This window comes from Zophobas morio, unplaced genomic scaffold (assembly GCF_036711695.1).
Source record: "Zophobas morio isolate AGI-343-1 ecotype UQ-CSIRO unplaced genomic scaffold, CSIRO_AGI_Zmor_V1 ptg000022l, whole genome shotgun sequence".
NCBI lineage: Eukaryota > Metazoa > Arthropoda > Insecta > Coleoptera > Tenebrionidae > Zophobas > Zophobas morio.
The window spans coordinates 371,787-393,134 of record NW_026972127.1 but is presented as its reverse complement, the minus strand read 5'-3'; the positions used below and the strand labels follow the sequence as shown (position 1 = coordinate 393,134).

Genomic DNA, 21,348 nt, shown 5'->3' with positions numbered 1-21,348 from the left:
TTGCGCTTTTATCCACATCGTTGGAAAAAACAGTCGTAATTTAGACGCGAGAGATCGGAAAAGTTCGCACAGAGGGTAAATTAATTCCCAGTTAGAGTAAGTTTAAGGAGAACTGCATCCGGGAATTTATCATAGCGTAAGTACCGAAAAAGTCGCAACGTTTCCAAGTTCAAAACATAGAGTATATATCACAGTTTCCTAACTTAATTTTAAATATTTTTAACGCGCAGCAGAGGGAACCGACAAACACGAGCTGCATCTGCTGCTAGTTTTGACACAGCGGGTGATGAAGTGCAAGTTTGGGACGCTTCTAGGGGAGACGCGCCAGATTTGGCCTAATTGGAAACTGACACAACTGATTTATCCGTGGCGGATTTCAATTAGAGATTAGTACGTTCGACCAGAGGGCAAAAACGCATCAGTATAACATCACGTAGGTACATCATGACGTCACCAATATTCCGAAGGCGAAAATTAATTATATATGTTTTTCGTATTTTTCGTTCGTGTGAGAGCCGGGGGCTCGAGTGTGTCTGATGTGGCCAGCTCTCCCCTAGAGCGACTTTTCCAAATTGCGCCGGCTCACTTAAACAATTCCCGGTCCATTAAGAAATTAATTTCGGTTTCGCCTGCTCTCACGTTTCCGACTCGCCATTATCTCGTTTTTACCGCCGATGAATGTTCAACAATCCGATAGTGCCGCAGGACACCTATATGCTGCCGATAATTTATTAGCAGAGCATCTGTTTGTGATTACGTCAAGTCAATTTATGTCTATGATCGATTTCCACAATGGTCCGTGGTGGGTGCAGACTTTGATAATGCGGTTTTGTGCATTAGGCATCGGTCCATGACCCGAAAGAAGTGTCGCTTCGCGATAAAAGTGGCATAAATCTGCTTTACATCCTAGCATAATGGGGGTTTTTCGCGTCTTTAGCGCGGTATAAAGTTGATGCCTACATAGAGGAGGTATTGCTTGATGGCGGTTTAATGGTGGGAAAATTAGATATGCAGCTGGGAATGCCGCTGTGCAATCAATAAGGGACGCATTCGTTTGAATTTAATTTACGCAGACTTGTGTCGGTACGGATCTGGGCTGGAAGACGTTTTTGCTCACTGAAGACATCACGTGTCTTGGACAGGAATTTGTAAATTTAATCATTTCGGTACTGTGTACAGGGCCGTAATTGTGCATTTTACGTTTGGAATGAAAGCCGCCGTGAAAAATATATTGTCGGTTTATTTTCCGCAGGCTTGCATTGTTTTATTGTGTCGTGCAGTGATGCGGTTTATTAGCGGTTTTACTAACCCGGCGCATCCACCATTTTTATAACGAAGTTGAAAAATATTAAACTTGTAAAGTAAACAGTTCAGATTGTTTATTTTCCGGTAAAATATATGTATAAAACCGAGAAATATTCAAATAGTTATTTGTTTATGATGCTGCGTTAAACATTTATTTATTTTGTGTCGGGACGGTTTGGATTCGAAATAAATCAAACTGGTACTTGTATTAATGTAAGGTCTGTTAGTTACAAAGAAAATTAAAGACTCAGAGGACTGTGGAGTTGTTTCTCACAGCGAAATGTTTACTCGTACGACATCGGAAGTTGGTCAAGCGACAAAAAGTAGCCAGTGGCAATTTATTGCCCTCAAACATACTAACGGATGCGAAGCGGAACATCGGAGATTTATGGGGTGGTGCACAAAGAAAAGCGCGCACAATCTAATGAATAGAACAGTAACTGGGCAGCCTAATGAAGTTTTTTAAAATTCATAGCGTTAATAATTTCACCCATCTACCACTACATTCATAACCACCGGAATCTAGAAAAAAATGCAAAACTAACTCCATCCATCTTAACTTTTGAATTTCATTGACTCATTTTATTTAGTGTGAGATGAAAATTGAATTTTATCTTGATAAGTGGTCGAAATGAAACTTCAGTGTGGCCCCACCCACCCACCCGTTTTCACTTGATCACTCATTTCATTGGACGAAAAGTGGAATCTAAACAAACAATGCAAAGCTGAGCCATCCATCTTAACTATTGAATTTCATTTGCTTATTTTTTTACAGTCAGATGAAAATTGAATTTTATTTTGACAAGTGGTCAATTTTCTAATTTATGATAACAAATTTGCTACAAGTCGTCTGGAGGAATGAATGCTATTGTGTCGATTATTATGTTAGAAACTGGTGGATAAAGTTCTAAGTTCTACATATAATCTTAAAAAATTTAAAGATCTTGAATGATCCTAAAAATTTGAGATCGCCTTAAAGATCCTGGAGATTTTTGAAATTCTAAACATTCTAGACTTCCCAAGGTGTCAAAAATGTCCAAAGATTCTAAAGACTCGTAGATATTCTAAAAAATTTGAAGATCCTCTGAATTAGAAAGATTAGAGGAGTAAAGATCTTGTAATTCCTGTAAAGTGTCCAAAATATCCAATGATTCTGGAGACTCCAAACATTCTAATAAAGACCTTAAAGATCTTATAAATTGGAAAGATTAGCGTAATTACAAATTGTAATTAAACTAAAGTTCTAAGATTATCATATAAGAAAGAACCAACAAAATCTTAAAAATTTTAAAGATCCTGACAGTCTTAATGATCCTAGAACTTCCTAGAAATTCTGGAGATTTTTGAAATTCTAAACATTTTAAAGTTCCCAACTTGTCAAAGATGTATAATGATTCTAAAGACTCGTAGACATTCTAAAGAACTTAAAGATACTCTGAATTAGAAAGATTAAACTAAACTTCTAGTAATCCTAAAATTTCCAAAATATCCAATGATCCTAGAGATGTTAAAGACGACATAAATTAGAAATCCAACTAAATTCCAAAAGTTTTAAAGATCTTGAGAGTCTTAATGATCCCAGACATTCTAAAGAACTTAAAGATCCTCTGAATTGAAGGATTAGTGAAATTAAAGACTCTGAAACACTTAAAGATTCTTGAAATTCTAGAAACCTTAAAAATCCTGGAGATTTTAGAAATTCTAAAGACTCCAGACATTATAAAGATCTTAAAGATCCTATAAATCGGAAAGATTAGAGAAATTCCAAATTGTAAATAAACTAAGGTTCTAACATTATCATACAAGAAAGATCCAACAAAATCCTAAAAATTGTAAAGATTCTGAGGGTCTAAATGATCCTAGAGATTCTAAGTCGCCCTAAAAATCTTGGAGATTTTAGGAATTCTAAACCTTCTAAAGTTCCCCAAGGGTCAAAAATGTCTGATGATTTTAAAGAGTCCCAGACATTCTGAAGAACTTAAAGATCCTCTAAATTGAAGGATTAGTGAAATTAAAGATCCTGAAACTTTTAAAGTTTCTTGAAATTCTAGCAACCTTAAATATCCCGGAGGTTTTAGAAATTCTAAAGATTCCAGGCATTGTAAAGAACTTAAAGATCCTATAAATTGGAAAGATTAGAGACATTTCAAATTGTAAATGAACTAAAGTTCTAATATTATCAGATAAGAAAGATCCACCAAAATTCTAAAAATTCTAAAGATCCTGAGGGCCTTAATGATCTTACAAATTGTAAAGACTCCCAGACATTCTAAATAGCTTAAAGACCCTCTGAAGTAGAACGATTAGTGAAATCAAAGACCCTGAAACTCGTAAAGGTTCTTGAAATTCTAGGAACCTTTAAAATCCTGGAGATTTTAGAAATTCTAAACATTCTAAACTTACCAAAGGGTTAAAAATATCCAGTGATTCTAAAGGCTCCCATACATTCTAAATACCTTATAGATTCTCTGAATTAGAAAGATCAGAGAAATTAATGATCTTGGGACTCCTAAAGGTTCTTGAAATTCTAGAAACCTTAAAAATCGTTGATATTTCAGAAATTCTAAACGTTCTAAACTTCTAGTAATTCTATAGTTCCAAAAGATCTACTGATTCTTGAATTTCCAGGCATTTTAAAGACCTTAAAGATCCTATAAATTAGGAAGATTAGAGAATTTCTAAGTTGTAAATAAACCGAAATCCTAAAAGTTTTAAAGATCCTAGAAATTCAAATTCGCCTTGAAGATTCTGGAGATTTTAGATATTGTAAACATTCTAAAGAACTTAAAGATCCTCTGAATTACAAATATTGGTGAAATTAAAGACGGTGAAAATCTTAGAGATTCTTGAAATTCTAGAAACCTTAAAAATCGTTGATATTTTAGAAATTCTAAACGTTCTAAACTTCTAGTAATTCTATAGTTCCAAAATATCTAATGATTTTTGAGGCTCCAGACATTCTAAAGACCTTAAAGATCCTATAAATTAGGAAGATTAGAGAAATTCTAAATTCTAAATAAACCAAAATCCTAAAAGTTTTAAAGATCCTAGAAATTCAAATTCGCCTTAAAGATTCTGGAGATTTTAGAAATTGTAAAAGTTCTAAAGAACTTAAAGATCCTCTGAATTAGATAGATTGGTGAAATTAAAGACCCTGAAAATCTTTGAGTTTTTTGAAATTCTAGAAACCTAAAAAATCGTTGATATTTTAGAAATTCTAAACGTTCTAAACTCCTAGTAATTCTATAGTTCCAAAATATCTAATGATTCTTGAGGCTCCAAACATTCTAAAGACGTTAAAGATCCTATAAATTAGGAAGATTAAAGAATTTCTAAATTGTAAATAAACTCAAAGCCAAAGAGTTTTAAAGATCCTAGATATTCAAATTCGCCTTAAAGATTCTGGAGATTTTAGAAGTTGTAAAAGTTCCAAAGAACTTAAAGATCCTCCGAATTAGAAAGATTGGTGAAATTAAAGACCCTGAAAATGTTTGAGATTCTTGAAATTCTAGAAACCTTAAAAATCGTTGATATTTTAGAAATTCTAAACGTTCTAAATTTCTAGTAATTCTATAGTTCCAAAATATCTAATGATTCTTGAGGCTCCAAACATTCTAAAGACCTTAAAAATCCTGTAAATTAGGAAGATTGGAGAATTTCTAAATTGTAAATAAACCAAAATCCTAAAAGTTTTAAGGATCTAGAAAGATTGGTGAAATTCTAGAAACCTTAAAAATCGTTGGTATTTTAGAAATTCTAAACGTTCTAAACTCTAGTAATTCTATGGTTCCAAAATATCTAATGATTCTTGGGCCTCCAGACATTCTAAAGACCTTAAAGGTCCTATAAATTAGGAAGATTAGAGAATTTATAAATTGTAAATAAATCAAAATCTTAAAAATTTTAAAGGTCCTAGAAATTCAAATTCGCCTTAAAGAATCTGGAGATTTTAGAAATTGTAAACTTTCTAAAGAACTTAAAGATCCTGTGAATTAGAAAGATTGGTGAAATTAAAGACCCTGAAAACCTTGAAGGTTCTTGAGGCTCCAGATATTCTAAAGACCTTAAAGATCCTATAAATTAGGAAGATTAGAAAATTTCTAAATTGTAAATAAACCGAAATACTAAAAATTTTAAAGATCCTAGAAATTCAAATTCGCCTTAAAGATTCTGGAGATCTTTGAAATTTTAAACGTTCTAAAGAACTTAAAGATCCTCTAAATTAGAAAGATTGGTGAAATTAAAGACCCTGAAAATCTTAGAGATTCTTGAAATTCTAGAAACCTTAAAAATTGTTGATATTTTATAAATTCTATACGTTCTAAACTTCCAGTAATTCTATAGTTCAAAAATATCCAATAATTTTAGAGACTCCAGACATTCTAAGGACCTTAAAAATCCGATAAATTAGAAAGATTAGAGAAATTACAAATTGTAATTAAACTAAAGTTCTAAGATTGTCATGTAAGAAAAGTCCAACAAAATCCTAAAAATTGTAAAGATTCTGAGGGTCTTAATAATCCTAGAGATTCTAGATCGCCTTAAAGATCCTGGAGAGTTTAGAAATTCTAAACGTTCTAAACTTCTCAAAGTGTCAACAGTGTCCAATGATTCTAAAATCTCCTAGACATTCTAAAGAACTTAAAGATCCTCTAAATGAGAAAGATCTAGAGATCTTTAAAACTCTGGAGATTTTAGAAATTCTAAACGTTCTAAACTTCTAATGATCCTAAAGTGTCCGAAATATTTAATGATTCTAGAGACTCTAGACATTCTAAAGACATTAAACGTCCTCTGGATTTGAAAGATCAGAGAATCCTAAATGTTCTTGAAATTTTAGAAACATTTAATGGAGATTGTAGAAATTCTAAAGATTCTAAGCTTCTAGTAATTCTAAAGTGTCCAAAATATCCAATAATTCTAGAGACTCCAGACATTCTATTCTAAAGAACTTAAATTTCCTATAATTTTGAAAGATTAGAGAAATTGAAAATTGTAAATAAACTAAATTTCTATGATTTTAAAGATCTTGAGGGTCATAATGATTCTATAAGTTCTAAATTGCCTTAAAGATCCTGGAGATTTTAGAAATTCTAAACATGTTAAAACTTTCGAAAGTATTAAAAATGTCCAATCATTCTAAAGGCACCCAGACGTTCTAAAAAACTTAAAGATCCCCTGAATTAGAAATATTAGAAAAATTAAAGATCATGACACTCTTAAAGGTGCATAAAATTCTGAAAACCTTAAAAATCCTGAATATTTTAGAAAATATAAACATTCTAAACTTTCCAAAGACTTCTGGACATACTAAAGACCTTAAAGATCCTCTGAATTAGAAAAATTCCAGAAATTAGTGATCTTGAGAACCCTAAAGTTTCTTGAAATTCTAGAAACCTTAAAAATTCTTTAGATTTTAGAACTTTTATACATTCAAAACATCTAGTAATCATAAAGTGTCCAAAATATCCAATGATTCTAGAGACTGCAGACATTCTATTCTAAAGAACTTAAAGATCCTATAATTTAGAAAGATTAGAGAAATTGCAAATTGTAAATAAACTAAATGTCTATGATTTTAAAGATCTTGAGGGTCATAATGATTCTATAAATTCTAAATTGCCTTAAAGATCCTGGAGATTATAGAAATTTAAAACAATCTAAAACTTTCCAAATTTTCGAAAATGTCCAATGATTCTAAAAACACCCAGACGTTCTAAAGAACTTAAAGATTCCCTAAATTAGAAATATTAGAAAAATTAAAGATCATGAGACTCTTAAAGGTTCATAAAATTCTGAAAACCTTAAAAATCCTGGACGTTTTAGAAAATCTAAACATTATAAACTTTCCAAAGACCTTTAGACATACTAAAGACCTTAAAGATCCTCTGAATTAGAAAAATTTCGGAAATTAGTGATCTTGAGAATCCTGAAGTTTCTTGAAATTATAGAAACCTTAAAAATTTTTTAGACTTTATAACTTTTATACATTCAAAACATCTAGTAATCCTAAAGTGTCCAAAATATCCAATGATTCTAGAGACTCAAGACATTCTATTCCAAAGAACTTAAAGATCCTATAATTTTGAAAGATTAGAGAAATTGCAAATTGTAAATAAACTAAATTTCTATGATTTTAAAGATCTTGAGGATCATAATGATTCTATAAATTCTAAATTGCCTTAAAGATCCTGGAGATTGTAGAAATTCTAAACATTCTAAAACTTTCCAATGTATCAAAAATGTCCAATGATTCTAAAGACACCTTAAAAATTCTTTAGGCTTTAGAACTTTTAAACATTCAAAACTTCTAGTAATCCTAAAGTGTCCAAAATATCCAATGATTCTAGAGACTCCAGACATTCTATTCCAAAGAACTTAAAGATCCGATAATTTTGAAAGATTAGAGAAATTGAAAATTGTAAATAAACTAAATTTCTTAGATTTTAAAGATCTTGGGGGTCATAAGATAATGATTCTATAAATTCTAAATTGTCTTAAAGATCTTGAAGATTTTAGAAATTCTAAGCATTCTAAAACTTTCCAAAGTATGAAAAATGTGCAATGATTCTAAAGACACCCAGTCGTTCTAAAGAACTTAAAGATCCCCTGAATTAGAAATATTAGAAAAATTAACGATCATGAGACTCATAAAATTCTGAAAACCTTAAAAATCCTGGACATTTTAGAAAATCTGAACATTCTAAACTTTCCAAAGACTTCTAGACATACTAAAGACTTTAAAGATCCTCTGAATTAGAAAAATTCCAGAAATTAGTGATCTTGAGAATCCTAAAATTTCTTGAAATTTTAGGATTCTTAAAAATTCTTTAGACTTTAGAACTTCTAAGCATTCGAAACTTCTAGTAATCCTAAAGTGTCCAAAATAGCCAATGATTTTAGAGATTCCAGACATTCTAAAGACCTTAAAGATCCGATAAATTATAAAGATTGGAGAAATTCCAAATTTAAAAATTGTAAAGATCCTGAGGGTCTTAATGATCCTAGAAATTCTAAAGAGTCTCATACATTCTAAATCACTTAAAAATTTCGAGACTCCTAAAAGTTCTTGTAATTCTAGAAACCTTAAAAATCCTGGGAACTTTAGAAATTCTAAACATTTTAAACTTCTAACTTCTAGTAATCCTAAAGTGTTCAATTTACTTTTCGCTTTTAACTGAAAGCGAAACATTTTGTGGTAAAAAAATGCATTCCCGGCCTGTGCGGGGCCAGGTCAGGCCACACGGAAAATATTTCCGCCGCGGTTTAAATAATGCCTTTTTACAATTTTTTGCGGAGCAGTTTTGCATAAGCGGCCTTTTCGGGAGCACTTGTCGCTCGAAAAATCCCACCGTGAAATTTAGTCCGGAGCTGAAACAAAAAAATAAACTTTTTCCGGCGGCCTCCCCATTTCTCGGTCGACTTCTCCGTGGAAATGCCACGCTCCGCTTTGGAATTTTCCGACGAGTGATTTCGGTGTAAAAATTGAAATTTCATTAGAATAAAATGTTTTTGAAATGTGTTTTTATTAAAACCGCGGCGGTTCGGCGGCGCCGCGACGCCTAATGCGCTTAATTTAAATATGTGACTGGTACAGGTTAACCCGGCCGAAATGAAATCGGCCCTCGCTCTTCCTTATTGAAGTGTTTCGTTTCTTCGGATTTAAATAGACGCGAGAATTGCCCGAGCATCCGATGGAAATGTACAATTTAATTTAAAAAGATTACCCAGGTCAAGAGGTTCGTGCGAAAGAATCTTCATGAATTAGGTCTCTGGTGGTGGTTTAATTACTTTCCTCCTGCGAATTCCAGCTTTTAACTTGATATGTTTGCTAGATTCTCGGGCGATAAAATATTTATTTCGCGCCCTCTGCACAACGTTTAGTTTTTACTCGACTTTCTCCCCTTTATTTATTTAGCTGTCCACCGAGTCTGTCTTTGCCGCATTAACACTTCTCTCGCCGTCTTCCTCTTGGCTATTACTTCCGTCGCTCACCTGTCACATGCCGAATTATTCCTGCTGGGGGACGGTCAATTTCGCACATCTGTTCCCTGTTCATTAGGAGCTAGTAGGGGAAACCGAGGAATTCTGGAAATCGGACCATTGCAAGAAATTCTTTAGGCTACTAGATATACTAAGTACATAGATTATAAAGTACTTTGGCACGATCTAGACTACCGCTCATTAATTTGCGAACACCTATTTTTTGCAAATCTAACCGAAATCAGTTTTTATTAGTAAAAAGATAAGTACATTAGGTATTTACAGGACTGACCCGATTTATATCGGGATGATATATCATTCTCGTTTTTTTTATTTTCTTTACAAATTACGAAAATACAATACATGGACTCTTCAAATACAGTTTAAATCCTGACTAGAATAAAATATATACATATTGTTCCGGTTCGAAGTTTGTTTAATATTTTGTTTTGATTTTGTTTGTTATCCCGCGGATTGCTGACAAGTGTATTTTGGTCACTTTCCACTAGAGGCGCCATAGTACCGAGCAAAAGGGCCCGGTACTTGGGGTTGGCGCTGTTATCGACCAGAGTTATCGAGAAACCCTCAGAGAGGTAACATCGCTAAGGTGGGCGTTAAGTGAACGCAGTTGCCATCTTGTGTGACGTCAATCGCGAATTGTTGTCGCGAAACTTAGACACGTGGTTCCTTTGTGCATGCGGTCTACAAACCCTCAACCCAGGAGGCTGAACAAAACAAGGTAGGTGACCTTTTGATGCGTTTGTCAGCTTCGATCCAAATTTTAATATTATTTTTTTGGAATTGTAAAATCGCCGCGAAAAAAAGGTGTTTTCAAAGCCTTTACGTCCAACACATATCTACAAAAGAATTCACCTTTTTTTTTTCATTTTTACTTTCCGATCGTAAACTAGAGAAGCATTGTAATGGAGAAATTGAAAAGTTCTCAAAATTGAAATATTAAAAAACTTGAAAAATCGAGAAATTTAAAAATCGAAAAGTTAACAAAAATTTGAAATCGAATAACTGAGATGTCAAAAAATTTAAACATAAAAAAAATGGAAAAATTGGAAAATTGGAAAATCGGAAAATCTAGAAATCGAGAAATCGAAAAATCTAAAATTTAAAAAATTCAAAAATAAAAAATCTGAAACCGAGAAATCCTAGATCGAAAATCGCAAAAATTGAAAAATGGAAAAATTGAAAAATTCATAAACTGAAACATCGAGTAATTCAAACAAGTCGCAAAATCGAAAAATTGAAAAGTTGAAACATCGAGAAATCAAAACAGAAAAATTCAAAAAAATAAAATAAGTATTCAAAAATCCAGAAATTGAAAAGTTTCCCAAATTAATAATTTGTGATAACGAAAACTTGAAAATTAGAGAATTCTAGAAATCGAAAAGAAAAATTTTTGAAATCGAAAAACTCAGATGTCAAAAAATCGAAACATCAACAAAAAATGAAAAAATTGAAAAATCGGAGAACCGCAAAATCGAAAAATCGAAAATTGAAAACAATTGAAAAATTGAAAAAATCTGAAAGTTGAAAGCCGAACGAGAAATCGGTAGATCGAAAATCGCAAAATTGAAGAGTTAGAAAAACTGAAAAATCGAGAAATTGAAAAATTCCAAAACTAAAATGACAAGAAATTGGGAAATTTAAAAATTGAAAAATTAAAAATCTGAAACATTGACAAATCCAAACAACAAAAGTCGAAAAATTGAAAGATTGAGAAATCTAAAGATCCAGAAATCAAAACATCAAAATTGGAAAAAAAATATCCAAAAATTGAAAAAACTAGAAATTGAAAAGTTTTCAAAATTGAAATATTGAAAAATTCAGAAGTCGAAAAATTGAAAAATCTGGAATTCTAGAAATCGAACAGTCGAAAAATGTTTAAAATCGAAAAACTGAAATGTCAAAATATTGAAACGTCAACATAAAATGAAAAAAAATTGAAAAATTGAAGAACTGAAAAGTCGAAAAATCGAAAAGACGAGAAATCGAAAAATCTAAGATTTGAAAAATTGAAAAATTAAAAAATCTGATCGTTGAAAACCGAGAAAACGGTAGATTAAAAATCGCAAAAATTCAAAAATTGGAAAATTGAAGAATTGGAAAACTGAAAAATTGGGAAATCGAAAAACTGAAAAATTCCAAAACTGAAACATCAAGAAATCCAAACAACAAAAGTCGAAAAATCGTGAAATTGAAAAATATAAATATTGAAAAATCAAAACATGGAAATTCGAAAAAATAAAATATAATCAAAAATTGAAAAATCCAGAAATTGAAATATTGAAGAATTGCGGAATAAAAAAAATTAAAAAATCGAGAATTCTAGAAATCGAAAATTCGAAAAATTTTTAAAATCGAAAAACTGAGATCAATAGAATACATAGATTTCTCGAATTTTCTGCTTTTCGATTTCTCGATTTATTTACATTTCGATGTTCCGATTTTTTAGTTCAATTTCCCGATTTTCCAATTTTTCAATTTTTCGATTTTTTTATTTCCAATTTTTTAGTTTTTTAATCTCCAACTTTCATCGATTTCTCGATGTTTCAATTTCTGAATTTTTCGATCTGTCCATTTTTCGATTTCTTGATTTTTCGATTTTTCGACTTTTCGGCTTTTCAATCGAAAAGTCAAACAATTTTTAAAAACGAATAAGCCAGTGTCAAGTAATCGAAATATGAAAAAAATTGTTTAATCGAAAACTTGATGAATCGAAAAATGTAAAATTTGAAAACCGAAAAATTGAAAAATCGAGAAATCCAAAAATCTATTTACAATTTTAAAAATTGAAAAATGAAAATATCGAAAAATTGAAGAATCTAAAAAAATAAAAAATCGAGAAACCATTATCTCAAAATTGAAAAACTAAATTTCAAAATCGAAGAATGGAAACTCATTAAATCTAAAAACCAAGAAGTTGGGAAACCTAAAATACGAAATTTAAAAAATCACAAAAATTGGAGCATCAGAAAACTCGAAATCGAGAAATCGAAAAATTCAGAAACTAAAACATCGAGAACTCGAAACGGCCAAAATCGAAAAATCGAAAAGTTAGAAATTAAAATTTTACAAATTAAAAAAAAAAGATGATAGTCAAAATCAAAAATTTAAAAATCGGAAAGTTGGGTTCAACAATAAAAAAACCGAAACATCTAAATCTAAATAAACCGAGAAATCGAAAAACTGAAAAACTGAAACTTGTAAAACTTAAAAACCGAAAAATTGAAAAATCGAGAAGCTGAAAAATCGAGAAATCGAAAAATATAAAATTTCCAAAACTGAAAAACATACTCGAAACATCAAAATATCGAAAAATTGAAAATCTAAAATTCAGAAATCTGAAAATTCAATAATCTAAAATTTAATAATTCAAAAATTGGAAAATCAAATATTTAAAAATCGAAAAATTCAAAAATCCAAAAAGTATAAAATCGAGAAACCGAAAAAACGACAATTTGAAGAATCGACATGCGTATTGAAAAAATCGAAATATTAAAAAAAAATCGAAAACAATTCAAAATCGAAAAATTGAAAAGTGGGAAAGCGAGAAATCGAAGATTTGAAAAGTCGTGATATATTTACAAAAATTGTTATATCTACAATTTTGATTTTTTTTTGCAAAAATCTCGATGTCTATAATGAAAATTCAACTTATATTCATAAACCACAAGTTCAGAACTTAAACCTTTACAAGATTGAAAAGCACTCGATTTTGCAGTTTTAAAGTTAAATTGTAAAGTATTGCCGTACAATTTTGATTTTTTTTTTCTAGAAACCTGGATGCCGTTTTATAAAATTGAAATAACAGTTACTATTGAAAAATTTGGAGATGACGTAATTCCAATAATGATGGGCATGAGCAGACTAATTTTGGTTAACTTTTACCATCTACATTATATTATTTACATTAATATAAAATTTGACAACAGTCGAGTCGGTCCGGTAGTTTCGGAGATTATCTGCCTAATAAAAATCCGGGCAGACCGCAAACAGACAGACGAAAACGGCCGATTTCATTAGACAGATAATCTCCAAAACTACTGATTTGATTGTTGTCAAGTTTTATTAATATTTTGGGGCTATTATGTAGATGGTACAACGCTAACCAAAATTTGTTTAATCACCAACGATTTAATGACATTACCGCAAAATTTGTGCATAGTGAATTTTATTTACATTTTATAGAATAACAAAATAAACGTGTGGTTCATGAGTCCGCTTCGATTTTTACATTAAGCAGGTCATCATAAATAACAAAATCGCAAAATCAAATTTTAGCATTTGGCAATCAAAAGTCGTAACTTTTTCGAAATTATTGACTTTTATTAAAAAAGTCTCTCGTTTCCAAGCCTTTATTGTGGGTTTCGACATTTTCGGCCACTTTTTAACAAAAACAAATTTAAAGATAACATAAAATTAGAGCTTGGTTAAAATGATTAATAAAACGCGATTTTATCGTTTTGTTGTCATTTTTTCGGATTGATCTTGGGTATCAAGAGTTCACCATTTTTTTTAAATTAAAATGCATTACATAATTAATCCGAACATCAATCAGCCAAATCAATAAAAACTAAAATATTTATCAAAAGCCAGTTATCAGTCTAAAGTGACCTCCAAGTATCATATAAAACGCGAAAAATTTGTCACAACTTATCACGTTCGATCCACCTACTCAAAATGAAGCTACTTATTTGCACTTTCCTGTTAATAACATCCACCTTGGTAAGACCAGACAATTTTCATTTTAAAACCACTTATTCCGGACCTATTTAGGCCGCTCTGAACCCCCCACGCCAGGCAAAACTCGACCAAATTAGCGACGAGTGCCAATCAGAGTCGCAGGTATCCGCAGAAACTCTAAATAAGCTTCGCCAGACATAACAATTCGAGGAAATTCCGGCACTCCAGAAGCACATTTTCTGCGTTTTGAAAAAGACCGGAGTGATATCGGAGTCCGGCGACATTAACATCGACGTCGTCAAGACGAAACTGAAGAAGGTTAACGCAAGTGACGAAACGGTGAACGCTGTAGAACAGCAGTGCGTGGTTAAGAAGGACACACCTGCAGTTACAGCTTTCGAATTCACGAAGTGCATCTACAGCAAACAGCCGAATTTTTAGCCAGCGGATTAATTTGACAAATGTGAAAATATAATGACTGATAAAAGTAATTAATTTCAAATAGTTTTGTTTTTATTTTTAACCTGCTTTAAAATTATGTTTGTTTACAAAACAAGCCACTATTTATCACGGTTTAGTTTCATGTTAGAATTATTTTTCTAAGAAATGTACTTAATTAAAGAAAAAAAAACAGCTGATAACATTATTTATATAAGTGCCAAATTTAGAGGCAAATATTTATCAGTTAGTACCAAATCAAGATGCGGTCGCTTCTGTGTATTCTGTTCCTAGTTGGCTCCGCTTTGGTAAGCCACCGTATTTCCAGATTTATCACCTATTACTGTAAAATTTGTAGGCTGTTTTAACGCCGGAACAACTCGCCAAAATCGAACCCATCAGTAAAGAATGCCGAACTATATCGAAAGTAACCGACGAACAAATAACCAGAATCCGAAATGGTGAATCCGTGGGTGACCCCGAAATCAAAAAACACCTCCTGTGTGGTTCCCAAAAGACGGGACTGATATCAGACTCGGGTGACCTAAACTGGGACACTATTAAGAGCAAACTCCAGAAAGCGGCAACAAGTGATGAGAAGATTGCCGAAATAGAAAAGTGCGCCGTTAAAAAAGAAAAACCGGAAGATACGGCCTTCACGTTAACGAGTTGTATTTCTACACACCAACCTAATTTCTCTCCTGCAGATTAGCGACTTTGACTGTAAAAAAATCGAAAAATAAAGTTTTTGATTGAATAATTTTTCATATGACGTCATCAGTGCTTTGGAGGGGATGCAATACATGCGTTATTTGCACTCTGCGAAAGGTCAAGGCAACTTAAAGTTAGATCTTGGTTAAAATGACCCAAATATCGCCAGTTTTATCGTTTGTTCTTATTTTGGTCACTTTTAGATTGATCTTGGATATCAAAAGTTCATCACTGTTGTAAAATTCCAATGAATGATATAACTGATTTCAACATAAATCAGTCAATTCAATAAAGACTAAAAAACTATTTCAAGACCATTGTGAAAACAATAATTGTAGAAAAATAGACACAATTACCGAAGCTTTGCGGGGTACCATCAAGATTTTTTCTATTTACAAAACAAGCCATTATTTATCATTACGCAGGAATTCATGTTCTATTTATTTTTCTAATAAATTTAAATAGTGACAAAAACACAGATAACATTACCATATAAGTACCAAACTCAAAGAAAATATTTATTATACCAACTAATAAGTATTTTCTTTGAGTAGTATCTATATTTTGTTATGTTATTTCAGTGTACTTAATGTATGTTTTGCTTTGACGATTGTGTACAATTATTTTGTAATAACAAGAAATGAATATTATTATTCTTATTAAAAAATTACTATTAATGACGCCATCTGTGTCGATTTTTATTAGACAGATAATTTAATTTTTCAATTTTTCAAATTTTTTTTTATTCTTAAAATTTTAGATCTGTTTCTATTTTTCGATTTTTCGATGTGTTATTTCTCGATTTTTCAATTTTTCGATTCTTCAAATGTTCGGTGTTTTAGTTTATCTTCCGATTTAAGATGTTTCAAATTTTCGATTTTTTAATTTTTCAATTTTTGGTTTCTAAATTTTATGTTTCAATTTTTCCATTTTTTTAATTTTTAAGTTTTACGATTTTTCACTATTTGATGTTTCGGTTTCTCGATCTTTCGACTTCTCACTTTTAGAATTTTTGGTTTTGCAATTGTTCGATTTTAAAAATTTTTGATTTTTCGATTTTTCAATTTTTCAAATTTTGGCGTTTCTAAATTCTCAATTTCTCGATTTTTATTTTTTCGATTTCTAATGTTTTGGGATTTAAAAAATTTTCCGATTGTTCAAATTTTCCGATTGTTCAAATTTTCCGGTTTTCCAGTTTTCAATTCTTGAACTTTTTGATGTTTTGATTTCTCGATGTTTCGATTCTTCAATTTTCGGATATATTAATTTTACGATTTTTGAAATTTTAGATGCTTCTATTTCCCGATTTTCCGATATTTCAATTTTTTGCATTTCTAAATTTTGATATCTCAATTTCTCAATTTCTCAAGTTTTCAGTTTCTTAAGGTTTCAACGTTTCACTGTTTTTCTTTTTCAATTTTTCAAAATTTTTTGATTTTTTAAATTTTAGACTTTTCGATTTTTATATTTGTCGATTTCTGGATGTATTATTTCTCGATTTTTCAAGTTTTCGATTGTTCAGATGTTAGATTTTTAGTTTTTTCTTTCGAGTTTTCAATTTTTCAGTTTTGGCGTTTCTTAATTTTTTGCTTCCCAATTTCTCGATTAAGGACTTTCTTGATTTTTCGACTTTTCAAGTTCACGATTTTTTAGTTTTTCGTATTCTGACTTTCTAGATTCCTCCAATTTTCGCCCTTTGAGTTTGGAAATTTCCTAATTTTTGAACTTTTCGATATTTCGATTTTTCGACTTTTCTTTTAATTTTTTATTTTTCGAATTTTTCAATTCTTCCAGTATTTGATATTCTGATTTCTCGGTTTTTAGATTTTTCAATGTATCGATATTTTAATTTTACGATTTTTAAAATTTTTTATATTACAAATTCTCGATTTGCCGACCTTTAAAGTTTAGGATTTTTCAATTTTTCGATTTTAAATTTCTCAACTTTGGAATATTTAAAATTTTGGTGTTTCTAAATTTTCGATTTCGCAAGTGTTCAACTTTTGAAGTTTTCAACGTTTCATTCTGGGATTTTTCAATTTGGGTTTTTTCAATATTTCGATTTTTGAATTTTTCGTTTTTTCGACTTTTCCATTTTTTGATTTTTTACTTTTTCAATTTTTCAAAATATCTAAGTTTTTTAAAATTTTGGAGTTTTTGATTTTTCTATTTTTTGATTTTTTTATGTTATTTTTCGATTTTTCAATTTTTTCCAGTCTTCAAATATTCGGCTTTTGGTTTTATCTTTCGAGTTTAAAATTTTTCGAATTTCTAGCGTTCCTAAATTTTCTGTTTCCCAATTTTTCGATGAATCGGTTTTTTGATTTTTGACTTTTTAAGTTCTCGATTTTTCGACTTTGATTCTTCGACTTTCTGATTCTCGATTTCGTTCCGACGTTTGAGTTTTGAGATTTTTTAATTTTTGAATCTTTATATATTTCAATTTTTCACCTTTTTTTAAGTATAAATTTTTTATTTTTTGATATTTTGGTTTCCCGATTTTTCAGTTTTTAGATTCTTTAAATTTTATATACATATTTTGAAATTTCGATTTTTAGTTTTACGATTTTTCAGTTTTTTGAGTTTTCGATGTCCCGATTGTTTTTTGACTTTCCGATTCCCCGGTTTTTCATTTTTTCTGTCTCCGAAGTCTTCAATGTTTCTGTTTTGGGATTTTCCAATTTTTCGAGTTTTAAAATGTTTCGATTTTTTAAATTTAAAATTTTTCGATTTTTCATTTCTTCGTTTTTTTGATGTTTTCATTTCTCGATTTTTCGATTTCTTGATTCCTCAATTTTTGGTTATTTTAATTCTACGAATTTTAGAACCTTCAATTGCTTTTTCAATTTAAAATTTTTTTTTAATTTCTTAAATTTTAGAGTTTTCGTTTCTTCTATTTTTCCATTTTTTGATGTTACTTCTCGATTTTTATATTCGACATTTTAGTTTTATCTTTCGAGTTTAAAATTTTTCGAATTTGCAAATCTTCAATTTTTAGCGTTTTTAAATTTTTTGTTCGATTTTTCGACTTCGTTTCAGTTTTGGGATTTTTTAATTTTTGAGTTTTTCAATGTTTCGATTTTTCGACTTTTTTTTAAATCGTAACTTTTTCGATTTTTTTGGTGTTTTGATTTTCCAATGTTTCAATTTTTCCGTTCTTGAATTCTGAGATTTTTTAATTGTTCTTCCATTTTTCTATTTTGCAATTTTTCGAATTTTAAAATTTTCTTATCTTTCGACTTTTCGTTTTTAGAAATGTTGTTTTTGCAGTTTTTCGATTTTAAAAATTTTTGATTTTTCGATTTTTCAGTTTTTCAGTTTTACAATTGTTCGGCTATTAATCTCCCGATTTATCGAGATTTCAATGTTTCACTATTTTAGTTTCTCGATTCCTCGTTTATTTTTTAATTTAAATGTCTATCTCGAATTTCTCGGTTTTTCAATTTTTCGTTATTTTAATTTTACGATTTTTCAATTTTTCGGTTCTTGAAATTTTCGATTTTAAATTTCTCAACTTTTGAATATTAAAATTTTTGGCGTTTCTAAATTTTCGATTTCTCAAATGTTCAATTTATCAAGTTTTCGACGCTTCACTGTGGGATTTTTCAATTTTGGGTTTTCTCAATATTTTGATTTTTGAATTTTTCCTTTTTTCGGCTTTTTTATTTTTTGATTTTTTAATTTTTCAATTTTTCAAAATATCTATTAGATTTTTAAAATTTTGTGGTTTTCGAATATTCTGTTTTTCGATTTTTTGATGTTATTTCTCGATTTTTCAAGTTTTGGATTTTCTGGCGTTTCTAAATTTTCTGTTTCCCTATTTCCCGATTAATCGATTTTTTGATTTTTCGACTTTTTAAGTTCTCGATTTTTCAATTTTTCCCATTCACTATCTCGATTTTTCACCTTTTTTTTGGTTTCCCGATTTTCCAGTTTTTAGATTCTTTAAATTTAAATACATATTTTGAAATTTGGATTTTTCAGTTTTTCATTTTTTCTATTACTCAATTTTTCGTTTTTTTTTTTTAATTTTCGAGTTCCCGGGTTTCCGATGTTTCACTTTTACGATTTTTCAATTTTTGGTTTTTTGAGTTGTCGATGTCGCGATTTTTTGACGTTCCGATTGCCCGGTTTTTAATTTTTTCGATTTCCCAAGTCTTCAATCTTTCAGTTTTGGGAATTTCCAATTTTTCAATTCTTTGATTTTTTGATGTTTTCATTTATCGATTTTCCGATTTTTCGTTTCTTCAATTTTTGGATATTGTAGTTGTATCTTTCGAGTTTAAAATTTTTCGAATTTGCAAATTTTCGATTTTTAGCGGTTCTAAATTTCCTGTTTCCCAATTTCTCTATTAATCGATTTTTTGATTTTGCGATTTTTCAAGTTCTCGATTTTTCGACTTCGACTGATTTCTCGATTTTTCAATTTTTCGTACTCTAACGTTTCAGATTTCCCAAATTTTCGACATTTCAGTTAACTTTTTCGATTTTTTGGTGTTTTGATTTCGAAATTTTTGAATTTTTCGGTTCTTAAATTTTGCGATATATTAATTATTATTCTATTTTTCAATTTTTCGAATTGTCGAATTTTACGATCTTTCAAGTTCTCGCTTTTCGAATTTTGAGTTTCGCAATTTTTTGATTTTAAAAATTTTTGATTCTTCTATTTTTCAATTCTTCGGATTTAAAATTTTTCTGTTAATAATCCCGATTTATCGAGATTTCGATGTTTCGACATTTCAGTTTTTCTGAAATCTGAATTTAAATATGTCAAATTCGAATTTTTCTATTTTACGATTTTTTGTTGATTCGATTTCCCAATTTTTTAATATCATTTCAGTTTTTCGAATTTTCGATTTCTCGACATCTCGCATTTTCGATTTTTAGAATTTTTGGATTTTCTTTAAATTTTGACATTTTGATATTTCGATTTCTTTCGATTTTCGACTTGTCGAATTTCGATTTTTCCAATTTTTGATTTTCTAAATTTTTTATGTTTCGAAAAGCAGACCTTAACAAAAAATTACAAATTCAAAATAGCGCGATTTGTTAATTTTTTATACTCTAGGAAACTTCAAGGCAACATAAATTTACAGCTTAGTTAAAATGACTTAAAAATCCCTAGTGTTATCGACTGTTATTATTTTCATCACCTTTTGGACTGATCTTCGGAATCACTATTATACAACTAATCAATTTTATACGAAAACTAGTTATCAGTTTAAGATGAACTGCACATGACACCTCCATAATAAGTATATAAAACGCGAAAAACTTATCAGAACAATATTCCATTTCGTGCACTTACCGAAAATGAAGCTACTTGTTTGCTGTTTCCTGTTAATAACATCCACCTTGGTAAGACTGCCATTTTCGTTTTAAATCCACTTACTTCGAACCTCTTTAGGCTATTCTGGACCCTTCACGCCAGGCAAAACTCGACCAGCTTAGCGACGAGTGCCAATCTGAGTCGCCGGTATCCGCAGAAACTTTAAATAAGCTTCGTCAGACCGAACAATTCGAGGAAATTCCGGCACTCCAGAAGCACATATTCTGCGTTTTGAAAAAGACCGGAATCGTGTCGGAGTCCGGCGATATTAATATCGACGTTGTCAAGACGAAACTGAAGAAGGTTAACGCAAGTGACGAAACGGTGAATACTGTAGAACAGCAGTGTGTGGTCAAGAAGGATACACCTGTAGTTACAGGTTTCGAACTCATGAAATGCGTCTACAGCAAACAGTCGAATTTTTCTCCAGCTGATTAAAGACAAGATTTCTTCGAATTTAGTTTGACTGATAAAAGTAATTAATTTCAAACTGTCTTTAGTTTTTTTTTAATCTGCTTTAACTTAAACGGCTAACCTAATTTTTCTCCTGCAGATTAGCGACTTTTATTGTAAAAAAATCGAATAATAAAGATTTTAATTGAACAATTTTTCATATGACGTCATCAGTGCTTTGGAGGGGATACAAATACAAATTTTAGGTGGCGATAAGACGGAAACAAAAACGCTTTTGCGTTTTTTGCATTCTGCGAAAGGTCAAGGCAACATTAAGTTAGACCTTGGTTAAAACGACCTCAATATAGCCAGTTTTATCGTTTGTTGTTGTTTTGGTCACCTTTTGGACTGATCTTGGGTATCAAAAGTTCATCACCGTTGAAAAATTTCATAAACTTTAATCAGTCATTCAACTAAAACTAGAAATCTGT

The 21,348-nt window shown here is 30.4% G+C and overlaps 2 protein-coding genes across 2 annotated transcripts; both read left to right on the top strand.

The window, feature by feature from the left end:
- The first annotated feature begins 14,655 nt into the window (after window positions 1–14,655).
- Window positions 14,656–15,184, top strand: LOC135133700 (B1 protein-like). The gene is made up of 2 exons (XM_064062179.1): window positions 14,656–14,732; window positions 14,783–15,184. The coding sequence occupies exons 1-2, from the start codon at window positions 14,688–14,690 to the stop codon at window positions 15,134–15,136; spliced, it is 399 nt and encodes a 132-aa protein (XP_063918249.1). The 5' UTR covers window positions 14,656–14,687; the 3' UTR covers window positions 15,137–15,184.
- Window positions 15,185–20,404: 5,220 nt separating this feature from the next.
- LOC135133686 (B2 protein-like) lies at window positions 20,405–21,070 on the top strand. Its single transcript, XM_064062159.1, has 2 exons — window positions 20,405–20,493; window positions 20,543–21,070. Exons 1-2 carry the CDS (start codon window positions 20,449–20,451, stop codon window positions 20,900–20,902), a joined length of 405 nt encoding a protein of 134 aa, XP_063918229.1. The 5' UTR covers window positions 20,405–20,448; the 3' UTR covers window positions 20,903–21,070.
- The last annotated feature ends 278 nt before the right edge of the window (window positions 21,071–21,348 follow it).

What these genes read in the sequence shown, in the direction of transcription:
- LOC135133700 (XM_064062179.1), top strand. Translation starts at nt 14,688, where the DNA reads ATGCGGTCGCTTCTGTGTATTCTGTTCCTAGTTGGCTCCGCTTTG. An exon ending in TCCTAGTTGGCTCCGCTTTG is followed by an intron (nt 14,733 to 14,782) that starts GTAAGCCACCGT and finishes TAAAATTTGTAG; the next exon opens with GCTGTTTTAACGCCGGAACA.
- LOC135133686 (XM_064062159.1), top strand. Translation starts at nt 20,449, where the DNA reads ATGAAGCTACTTGTTTGCTGTTTCCTGTTAATAACATCCACCTTG. An exon ending in TGTTAATAACATCCACCTTG is followed by an intron (nt 20,494 to 20,542) that starts GTAAGACTGCCA and finishes GAACCTCTTTAG; the next exon opens with GCTATTCTGGACCCTTCACG.